The 12,529-nt window shown below is 30.0% G+C and overlaps 1 protein-coding gene across 1 annotated transcript; it reads right to left on the bottom strand.

The window, feature by feature from the left end:
* Window positions 1-10,534: 10,534 nt before the first annotated feature.
* On the bottom strand, window positions 10,535-12,321 carry LOC107859348 (TBC1 domain family member 5 homolog A). Its single transcript, XM_016704329.2, has one exon. The coding sequence runs from the start codon at window positions 12,107-12,109 to the stop codon at window positions 11,012-11,014; it is 1,098 nt and encodes a 365-aa protein (XP_016559815.1). The 5' UTR covers window positions 12,110-12,321; the 3' UTR covers window positions 10,535-11,011.
* Window positions 12,322-12,529: the final 208 nt, after the last annotated feature.

Below are 12,529 nucleotides of genomic sequence, written 5' to 3'. Positions count from 1 at the left end.
AACTGTTCTACCGACAATTTCACCACACCAACTGTTAATCCTAACTCACTCACTTCGTCCATAAATATTTATCTATTTATAACTTGACGCATACCTTAAAAAATAATAAATACTTGGAAGAATGATTTTACTATATCATCTTTTAAATATAATAAGCTTTTTATTTTAAAAAATTCAACAAGTGAACAAATAAAGAGGAACAGAGAGAATAATTAATTATTGTCATTTAAGTGTGTGTTAGACTAGGACCCTTACATGTAATAATTACAAGTCTGATGATAAAACTCGATAACTTTAGATCTCATATTTGTATATCAGAGATACAAGGTTTAGAGAACTATGATATAAAATTTATGAACTAAGGGGTAGTTTGACAGAGCGTATAAGATAATACTGAATAGGCTTTATTAGTAATGTTGAGATTAGTAGTGCAGAGATTAGTAATACTGGGAATAGTAATACTGAGATTATTTTTTATGCAGTGTTTGGTTTGATATATTGAAAACAATATGTATTGTTATATTTTAAAAAGAATATTTGTTTGTTTACAAAAATACCCTCAATATATTATAACTTTGTGTATTTTCTTTGCAAAACTTAATTATTCTTTTTTTTTTTAAATAAAAAAAAATGAACAATATAACTAATTATTTACTTTGAAATAATTTTAAGATTTAATCATTCACTTGCAATTTTTTGGGGGGTTATCTTTTCTTTATTTGTTTATCATTTGCTTGTTGTTCCCATTTTGTGGTGTTTTTAAGTTGGAGGGGGTATGTGTAACTTTTGAATGAGACAATAGAATTATTATTAACATAAAGTTGTGTTCGGTAGAGTGTTAAAGTTAAGTAGAAAAATTATTTTTATTTATGAATATCCTATTTACAAAATTAAAGCTAGTATGCAATCATGCAATTTATTTTCGGATTTTCATCAATAATTATTTGTTTAAGTTAATGGAGTAATTTTTTTATGACTAAAATTATTTGGAGGGATATTATTATCTTGATAAATTGAAAAGAAGTAACTCACATTGAATAAATTGAAAAAGATTTAGAAAAAAATTAATGAATTTTGAGGCATTTTTATAAATAATAATAAAATTTGTAAACTAATTTATTTAAATAAATTTATCAGTATAAATATAAAAAATAAAATTAAGAAAATAAAAAAATATTTAAAAGAATTTGAGGGATATTTTTGTCTTTACACATATTAGTCCATGGTATTAAAACTCATGTATTGCTAATACCACCATATGGGATGTATTAGTAATACACCCTATAATATCATATAGGGTGTATAACTAATTCATGGTATTAGTAATACATAGGTCCATAATTCTACCAAACATAGTATTAAGTAATACCACACTTAATACATGGACTATTTTTTCTAATACGCCCTACCAAATGACCCCAAAAGTTTTGGCTCCATCACCAAACTAGAGTATAATCACATTCACGGAGTTTGATATCATGTACTAGCACTTATTATATAAAATATTTTTTCTTGAGTTGAAGGTATATCAAAAATAACTTTTCTATCTCTCAAGTTAGGAGTAAGGTCTTTATACACTTCATTTTCTCCGGACCTCACCTGTAAAATTACACGAGATATATATGTTGTTACTGTTGTTATATACACACTTTTCATACAGTAATGCAAAAATCCAAAGAAATTGTTATTCAATTATGAGATTATTTGATTTTTAAATAACAATAGGGTATATTTATCAAGTAGAAGGAATAATTATTACTATCTTTTGTCTATGATTGATAAAGAAATGGATCTTGGACCTAACTCAATCTCAAAAGCTAGTTCATGAGGAGAGGATTGCCCAAGACCATATAAGAAGATCAGAGACCTTTAACCCATCGATGTGAAAGTCCAACAATGATCAGTAAAATTGACCAAAAAGGGTAAGTGGAAGACTAGAAATTCATTTGAAAAAATTGGTCCCATACTTTGTACTCAAAGTGCATGTCATGGTCATAAAAGAGTCCTCTCCACCCACTTAAATTAATTCTTGGAAAATTGGGAGGAACATGAATTTATGGGGAAAATTGTGGGCTTCCATTATCTATGATTGTGAAAGAATGAAGGTGTAGTAGTCTTCTATGCAATCAGTGGTATTGCATTTGTTGTAGAAACTGCCAACTTCTGAATTGTCCTTTTTATTGAAAGACCATATCATTAATTGACTAGCATAATGTGTGTATTTTTTTTTTCAAATTGTTAACTTGACAACAACATACTAGTCAGTGTAATTCCAGAAGTAAGGTTTAAAAAGGTTGATGTGTATGCGAACCGTATTAATTTGAGGATTACAATATATTAGTAACACTCGAAATATATATCGAAATATACCCATAAGTAACGGTACATTTTATGTTACTTGGTAAAGTTCTTGTATGCAATCAGTAATCGTTGAGTTGAACTAAGGGGTAGTTTGGTAGAGTGCTTGCATTAGTTATACATAAGGTAAAAAGATATACCAAACAAGATACTACTAATACACATTAAACTAATACATGTATTGACATTTCAAGCATTAGTTATACACTCTATTGTGTATTGAGGTATATTACTAATACCTCAAAATCCATGACATTAGTAATGCAATGGATTTAATGCATGCATTAACATGCTTAAAGACTCTATTGCCCCTAAAAAAAAATTCCGCATCCTTTCCAACATATATATTGAGGGTATTATGTAAAAAGAATATTTTTTTTTTAGAAATTATGTAATTCATGTTTTTTTTTTTAATTCATCGAACCAAATACTGCATAAGAGAAAATACAAGCATAACTAACACAAGTATTACTAATACACCATATTTTGCATTATTCTTATACACTCTACCAAACGATCCCTAAAGGTGTTGGATCTGTACCAGTTACATTTATAGGGCCGATAACAATTTTTCGTTGACCTAGTCATAATGTTGGACCAAACAAACTAAATGTTACAATTGAATATCTTAGATCTAGGCCCATATTTAAGTGCGTTATAGCCTATCACATTCTCAATAATTTGGACCTAGGCCCATTTCATAGTCTTTATGACAAAGTTATTTTGGGCCCGTTTGGCTATGCATGATTTGAATGATGAGATGAAGTTAAAAAGTTTTATTTTGGCATAATAAACAGGACATTTAACTCGATATCAAATTATAATTATGACCTTTAACTTTGTCAGTGCACAAGTAGACCCTTTAACTATATAAAAGCTGAATAGAAGAACACTCCAACTCTGCAACTTACATACGTGAAACTCAATCACTCCTACGTGGATTAGTAATCCACTCAAATGCTGCCACCTAATAAAAAATATACATTCTAAGTATGACCTTTAACTTTGTCAGTGCACAAATAGGCCCTTTAGCTATACAAAAGATGAACACAAAAGCACTCAAATTCTAACTCTGACGCTCGTGATTTTGAGTGTATACACTTATTTTGCTAGGTAGGATTGGAATATTTTTTTGTTTAGCTTTAGTAGAGTTAAATGATCTACTTGTACATTGGTAAAGTTAAATGTCATAGTTATAATTTGGTGTCAAGTTAAAGGTTATATTTATGTATTATGCCTTTTATTTTGGCATGCAGTTTGGACTTTTTATGTTTTACGTTTTCTCATAAGTATAAAACCATGTAAGTTGTGAAAACTATCAAATTGCCTCAAATCTTTATACAATCTTACCAAATAAACAAAAGTTTATAATAACTTAAAATGCACTATCACAAAACTATTAGATGTGTTAGTATGAGTTGTGGATCCATTAACAAATTGTACGTCCCAAATTCACTGATTACACCAACATGAGCCAAACCTTGTATCTTTAATTGTGGTTTATAGATTTTTTGTCCATCAAAGAAAGTGACACATTCAAAATAAGGAAAATTATATTATTCGAATTATTAAAATTATTAAGAATTTTAGCAGGGCAGGATGATTCCATTATTTTTTTTAAAAAAGAAAAGATTTGGTTGGTTTATGAAATATTTGTCGTGGTACATTATTGTAACTCGTAAGAAGAAAACAAAATCACAAAGAGAGTAAAATGCAAAATACATGTTAGTTTTATTTTCAGGACCACTATTTCACATGTTCATGGATTATTATTGAATTATAAATGGTTAAACATTAATGCACATGCATTTTCCCTATCCAGAAAATAGCTAAAATGAAATTTGTATAATTTTCAATATTATTTCCAGGCTGATAAATCATTTTCTTTTGACCCACTAATTTTCTACTTCTTCAGTGAAGACGAAAAATAAAACTCTGTTGACAGCAAAATATTCTTTACTATAAAACCCTGAAATTTTGAAGTGTAAAAAAACAGTAAGATAATGTTAAGGACTTTCCTTTCTCTCTTGACCCCTCTTCCCTTACTATTTTGTTTTCATTTTATATCATCCAAAATATTATTGTCTTATGTTATAACTTATGCATACATGTTTTCTTGTGATCAAATTTTCTCATTCTAATTTGAGCAACCACAGATATTCAAGATTAATTATAAGTTTGACTCTCTTAAAACAGCAAATGATATGGATCGGCCTGTGAATATAAATATATGGGAGGAAAAAAATATAGAAGAGAATATTTTATTTTACTTTTTTGTGATTCAAAATTCAATTTCTAGTGGTTCAATGTGACCAATCCCATAAAAACTACAAAATTTCCCCATGAAGATTATATTCTTTTTTTATTATTGCTATATTTTATTTTTTTTTTATAATTTTTTTAAATTTTGTCACCCATTGCCATTACACTTCATACACTGGCACTTCAGTTGTGAAACACTGAAAGATAGGGATGCGTCCAATCATGGGCAAAATTAAAAACAATAATTTGTGAAAAAACAATAAATCGTCAGTGTAAATAATTTTCTACCAGTTGCCAAATGATATCTACCCTTATTAAATCGTGAGATTTGTACTTTTAAAACTACAATAGTAATTAGTACAAAACCGATAAGTGTAACTCTAATTCGAAAAAGGTAATTAATTTAATGCTTCAATATTATCACATGTAGAGCTCTGTTGGAAAAGAAGTAATGCTTAAATTTGTTTTATCAGCGATACCGTCTTATACTTTATCATGTTTTCAATTTCTTGATAATTCGGGTAAGGAGATTACTATTATTTTTTCCAATTTTTGGTGGGAACGAGATGAGAGTAGGAGAAAAATGCATTTTGAAAAATAGGAAAACCTTTGTATTACCAAATCTTATGGGTTATAAGATTTAGAAAGTTATAAATTTTCAACCAGGCTTTTTTGGCAAAACTAGCTTGGAGAATCTTAACGCAAAAAGACTCTCTTAAATTTAGAATTCTTAAAAGTAAATATTTTCAGGATACCTCTTTCTTCAAAGTAACTTCCTCTTCTACTAGCTATTGGATTTGAAAAAGCATCAGAAACCTCTTACAAAAAGGCATTAGATGGAGGGTGGAATTCGAAAATAGTATAAAGGTGTGGAGTGACCCAACTCATGCAGTTTCAAACCTAGGTTCTCTCAATCTCAAATGGATACAGAATTACAAGTGAATGACCTTATTGATCATAGAAATCACACTTGGAAACTTCAAGAACTTCAGAAGAGATTTTCTATAAAGGATATCAATGTCATTTTGTCTATTCCAAACTCTAGTACCGAATCTCCAGAAAGGAAGAAAATCTATGAGGTGAAATGTGGTTATCATTTGGCGAAGAAAATTGATAGAAGTAGCATATCTAATAGCGGTAGACCTTAATCAAGTTACTAGTCTTTTCCTAAGGCGTTTTGAAATTTTTTATGGTCTATGAATGTTAAAAATAAGTATAAACGTTTCATTCACAAATGTATCCTAAATGTGCTTCCTGTTAATGATATTATTTCTAAAAGGTTAAAAATCAATGTGATGTTTGTAAGAGTTATGGTGTAGAATGTAAAACTATTGAACGTATGCTTTTTAGATGTCCGAAGGTTTAGATGATATGGAAAATTTGCCCTATAAAATAGTCAAACATCGAAAATATTACAGACTTTGCTAGATGGTGGAAAGAGCTCTTTGATAATACTAATCAATATCTTGATTCTTTTGAGCTTATTAAATTAAGTGTCTATAATGTGGCAAATTGGAAAGGCAAGAAACGCTAGAAACTTTAATGGTGTAATCTCTGAATCTAATAATATTGTAAATAAGACACTTTTTGATAATTTAGGAATATGAAAGTAATTCACTTGCTATGCCTTCTATCACATTGATTCCTGGTCATGCTACTAATAATACAGTTATTATAGCACAAGATGTTGTGATTATGTTTGCAGATGCTAGTTTGCAAAAGGAGAAGAATATGACAAGCATTGGAATGACAACTATGGATAGCTTTGGAAATTTGCTTCAAGCCCTTGGTACCCCAATTCAATTTGTTGGAAAGACCATCATTGCAGAAGTGTTTGCAATTTGGATTGCATTGGAAAAAGCTCAAGAAAATGAATGGACAAAGGTGCAACTCTTATTAGACGCAAAGAATGTAGTGGATATAATTCTAAAGAAGACTGCAGCTTCATGGGAGATAGATAACATGTGCAAAGATATATGAAAGCTAATGAGGATGTTTGAAGAAGTTTCAGTTACATATATTCCTAGATCTTGAAATATGATAATGCACAATATAACAAAATTTTCTCTTACATTGTTAGACAAGTTAGTGCGAACCTCCACTTTTCCTAGTTAGATTGTAAAAGATGCTTAAATTCGCCTTTACATTAATAAAATAAAGGTATTGATTGAAAAAAAGGTGATAAAGAAGAGTTATCCAGAAAAAAAGGTGATAAAGAAGATATTCATCTGTTTTAAAATAATTCATCCTTATTGACTTGACATTCCTTTTAAAAAAATATTTATTAGAATTTATTTTATTAAATTAATCGTATTAATAATGATTTAAAAATATAAATTTAAGTACATGCACTTTACATAATCGATAGAGATATTGATGTAAGAACATAAAAATTCTCATGATTTTATATATTAGACAGTTAAATTAAAATAAAATATTTTTGATAGTGGGCCAATTCGGAGGGAGTATTTACTAGATAACCTTTGTCAAGTTGGAGTTGGTAGCCATGGATTACATTGGCAGGTAAAAAAGAAGATGGAAGCGATGGTCATTATTAATATTCATTATAATGAAATTGATAATTTATGCATCAACCACACACCACATGCACTTTCACATTTTGGCATTTAATTTCCATACTCCTATATAGCATAATGAGTACTGCCAATGAGTTCTGATATTACCTAGCTTGGACCTAACCCTACTTTTGTAATGAATTTTATTGTATTTTTTCTCTTAGCTTAGTAGCCCGCCCCAAAGTTTAATTACACAAAATCAATAAATATATATAATATACGTTTGAACATATATAACTATCACTAATGTATGTTTTCAATTCATTAAATCAGTTAGCTATGATAAAGTTAGTTAATTTTAATAAGTTGAGATATAAATATTCGATGCTAGTAAGTATTAATTCGAGTTAAGTTGTTTGAACTCTCTAAAATTATTGTCGCACCAGTGTTGAATACTCCAAAAATGCACTACCTTTGAAGGATTCGATACGCACCCAATAATATTTTTAAAGAGCCTGAGCAACATAAAATTGGAGTATTAAACATAATAGCCCTGCCTAATAAGTTACCTTAGCTTCTCTTCACAACCAACTAAATCCCATGCACCTATATTCCAAGCAAACTACAAGTACCTCAAGTTACATTAAATTTGTGCCAATCATCAATAAATGTGGTAGTTATTTATTTTCTCTTCCATGGTTTATGTTGCTCTCATTTCATGCAAATTATATTAAAATTAGAACTTCTTCTTCCTGACCGATACACCTTTGAGAGCCAGACAATACTTTTTGATGTATATTAATCTAAATAATTTTTATACGATCAAGTTAACACATGTTATCTACTTTGTCTTTTGGTAAATAATTTGACATAATATATGTGAGCATTACCCACTGAGTCGGCGCAAAGCTAGAATTTTAAGTTTATAGGTACAAAATTTCAAAATAGGCAATATATATTGAGTTTTGAATAAATTATTTACCTATATTAAGTTGATTTTTAATCAAAAGTACTAAATATAAGCCAAAATCACTGTATTCTGCCGGACCCATGTACGAAACAGTAGCTGATTATCTATATTTATTTTTTACGCAACCTGATAATATAAATTTTTTTTTAACATCCAACTTTTTTCTTTTCCATTTTGAGAAGAAGAAGAAGTTGTTTCACAAATATGTCCCCTTTCTTAAAGCAAAGGGAGTATCAATACTCAATATCTAATTATGACGCATGACTTTAATTGTCACTAGGAATTGAGTATGGAACCAAACCTCATAATGAAATTCCCATCCTATTTTCCATAACTTACAACTTTGCTGCTAAACAAAGTGAGAAATGATAAAATTAAAGCAAACGAAAAGTAAAAGTTAAAACAGAGAATTGAAAAAGAACTCTAAAGGAGAATGACAAGTACTATTATAGTTTCCATATTCAAAGAGATAGTAAAAGAAAGTCAAAAAGTTTGTTTTAAGAAGCTTGAAGAATACATTGATTGAAAGACCAACATCAAAGACTTTATTATTTCTAGTAATAAATTAAACAAACAAATTCAAAGTAAGATTTCTAAGACGACCCGCCATTCACGGCAGGTAGACAAATGTCCATTGAAATAGGTAATGGTTTCTGACTTTTCTTTATCTTTTCATTCTAAGTTTCTATTTTGATAACATAAAATATTTTATTTTTTTTACAGAACAACCGTTCATAATAAGTAAAATTAGTAAACTAAAAAGATAACACATTTAAATACACCGATCGTGATCGTCAGGAGTCAACCTAGAGTTCTAGTTACAGATTAGGCAGAAGTGAAACTAGAATTCTGATTACAGATTAAGTAGAGCTCAATAACTTGGATCAAAACTCCGTATTTATGTTAAAAAATTCACGTATAAATTCAAAATTTTGAATTCGAATCTTTTTATTTTAGGTTTTGTTTCTATATCATTTATTGTAGCATATGAGTCTCGCCATCAGCTGGAATGGCGCCATGCCCCCCCCTATGCAACTTTCGATCACTTACATTACATGTTTGCTATGTGGACAAATCAACCCATTGTTGAGAACGTTGTCTGCAAATGGAGGGTCCCCCCCACAATATTTAATAGTGTCCATCCACCAAACTATGCAACATTGGTACTGATGAATTTAATTCCACTGCTCTATGATCTATTGCCTTATCCATAAAAATAAGCTTTGAAGAATCACATTTTATGATTTTTTTTTAAAAAAGGAAATGAATTTAATGAGTTTTGTCTCATGTTGTACTTAATGAGTTTTTTAATTCTCACGTCGACAGAATTCTAACAAAAAAAACTCCATATTCACGGCTCAAACTAGAGGTCTATAATTAAGAATGAAAAAATACTTATCAATCCATCATAAATGAACTGTACTTCTTCCTTGCGATTGATAGATACGTTTAAGGCGGAACGAGAGGAATGAAAGGGGTTCATTATTAGTAAATCATATTATATATTAAAGTTATAATGCGAGAATTAGAATTAACAGTATACACAAACATGTTTAAAACAATAATATATAATTCATAGCCATACCATTGATACCAAGCAGAGTATAATTTAAATTTTTTTAGGGCTTCTATGCAGAATTTTTGAGTAAATGTTGAAAGTGAAATACTCATGGGAACTGGTGGAGTAAACTGTGGCTGTTAACAAATGTTGATGGAAATGGTCACTATGTTGATACAAGTCTCTGTCTTTTAAAACAAATAGAGAAAGAAAGGAAATGAAAATAAATGAATTTTGCTGACAATACTACGATAAAGGGCAAAATATATAAGGTTCTAAAAAGTGGTGATCATCTTTATTTGAGTAAAAGAGGAAATATTATGAAATAAAAGAAAAAAATAAAATAAAAAGAACATAAAGCAAAACAGAAAATTGACACCACAGAAGAATTTAATACCTGTCTCTATTTTCTCTTCTTTCCTTCTTTCTTTCTTTCTTTCTTTACTCTTTGTTTTTGTTAAATTTTTGGTGATCAGATCTAATTTGCACTCATTTTAATTAATTAATTAAATAACATGTTCAATGTACAAGCACAGTTGCTAATATAATCCTTGCTAACTAAGGCTACAGCGTAACGGAGGATTTCACACAAAATGTTGTAACTGAAATTGAGCCTGAGAATCTCACACTTTAATATAAAATTATTGAAGATCACAGTTAAAATTTCAATTGGAGCAAAAATAGTAGGTGATTTTTTTCCATATATCTCACCGACAAGGCGATTTTGTATTAATGTAAGTATCAAATACTCATAAAATAGTCTTAATACACACAAACTAATTTGGACATTGTTATTAGGTTAAAAAGAAACAAAGAAAACAAGAACAGGTTTCTTCTACAAATAAATTTTCAATCTTGGTAGTTGGTAGGTACTCATAAGTCATATCTATGATGAATTGTTATTATTAATCATCATTAAGCATACTACACGCACTTCGTGGCATGATAATTATTACTATTAATAGAGCTTCATCTTTCACTAGTAGACTTATTATTAACAGTCACTCTGATCCAGTCAATATTATACAGGCGACATAATAATAGGTACAACATTTACTGCAGATACCTAATTACCTGCATAAGCTTGTTGATATTTTATTGTTAATTTCAGTATATTAAAAGTGCAAAACATTACACTAATAGCCACGTACCACTATAATTTCATTATAGTTATACATATATAAAACACCCAAAAAAAATTTCTGTAGTTTAATTAACATTTTCTCTAATAAAATATAACTTAGACAAAGAAAAGTAAAAGGCCAACATCAATCATAATTGGAACACATAATATTTGTTTTGGCTCACTATGGTTATAACTTTTTTTTTTTTCAATTGTTGGAACAATCAAGGCATGTTGTCTTCATGTTGGAACACTTCATTCTCAAAGTCGTTGTTGTACTCATTGTTGCCATAAGTGTTCCTGTTGTTGTACTGGTGGTTCATTGCAGCAAACTCCTTTGCATTTTCATATGGATCCCTAGCATGTTTCTCAGCTTTAATATCATAATAGAATTTTCCTTTTCCCAAGAACCTTGTGTCACTCATTCCCTGTTGTTGGTGCACTTTGTAGTTACCATTGCCATTGTTGTAGCTGTTGTAATTGTTGGAGTAGGTTTGTTCTTGATTGTTGTAGTTGTTGTAATTGTTACCGTAGTTTGTTGGGTTGGTGCTGTAGCTTTTGCCACTCAATCTTGTTTCTGTAAACCCCTGTTGCTGCTCGTTGTTGTTGTTGTTGTAGTATGAGTTGGCAGCATTATCATACTCTTCCTCCTCGTTGATGTCTTCATTGATATCCTCGTTGTTGTTGTTGATATTGTTGTACTGCTGGTTGTTGCTGTAAAAACTGTCACCGCTGTAGAACTGTTGCTGCTGCTGGTTGTCGTAGTGGTTTTTAGTACTGAAATCACTGACACCGTGGTAGTACTGTTGCTGGTTGTTGTTGTTTCTGCTGCGGTAATTGGTGGGAGCACTGTAGAATTGGTTGTTGTTCTTGTTGCTGCTGCGGTAATTGGTGGGAGAACTGTAAAATTGGTCAGTGGTTTGCTTGGTTGCAAACTCATTGTTGTTGTTTTTGTTGTTGTCATTGTCATTGTTGAAGTTGTTTTCGTTAGTGTTGTCCTCAGCAACAGTGATATAAGAAACAGGGTTGTAATTTTTGGGAAGGTACTTGCTGTTAGGAAGATTGTTTACATTGGGAGAATTGGTGTTAGTAGTAGAAGGGGTGGAAACAGAGTCATGACCATATAAGCCATATGCACCATTTTCATTTTCAGGCATGAAATTTGGCTCTTGCTCTTTGTTAGGAACAACTGATTGTGTCTCTTTTTCACCATTGTTGCTAGGGACTTTGTTGAAAAATTGGCCATCCCTTGCATGAATTTGAAGTGAAGATAAGAGAGCAAACAGAAAAATAAGGGAGAAGTTTTTGGCAAAGGAAGCCATTTTGGATAGAGAAAAAAGGAATTAAGTGAGAATTTGAGTTTGTGTAGTTTTGTTCAATGGTTGTGAACTTACAATGGGACTGTCTTTATATAGAGACCCTTTATCCCTATTTTGTGTGTATTTGAATTTTTTTTTTTATAGTTCCAAATTTTAAAAACTTTTTTTTTTTAAAAGAGTGGGGAGTGATTATCTCTCCCTCCAATTTCTTGCTTATTAGGTGCAAATGGGGACAGGAGAAATGGAAGAAAGAAGCTGGTCCCCATGCGTAATTATAGCACTTTAACAAAAGGGTTATTTTGACAGATGGATGTTCCTCATTTGTATCGAATTAATTAACATAATCTACTAATTATTATATCACTTGAAAGATAATTAAGAATAACTATTTTCAGTAAATGTATTGATAATTTAAAATTTAAA

Source organism: Capsicum annuum, chromosome 2, assembly GCF_002878395.1.
Source record: "Capsicum annuum cultivar UCD-10X-F1 chromosome 2, UCD10Xv1.1, whole genome shotgun sequence".
NCBI classification, from domain to species: Eukaryota; Viridiplantae; Streptophyta; class Magnoliopsida; order Solanales; family Solanaceae; genus Capsicum; species Capsicum annuum.
Note: the sequence above shows the minus strand (reverse complement) of the source record. Positions and strands in the feature narration are given on the sequence as shown.

Excerpts from the sequence above, each read along its gene's own strand:
- LOC107859348 (XM_016704329.2), bottom strand. The coding sequence starts at position 12,109 with ATGGCTTCCTTTGCCAAAAACTTCTCCCTTATTTTTCTGTTTGCTCTC.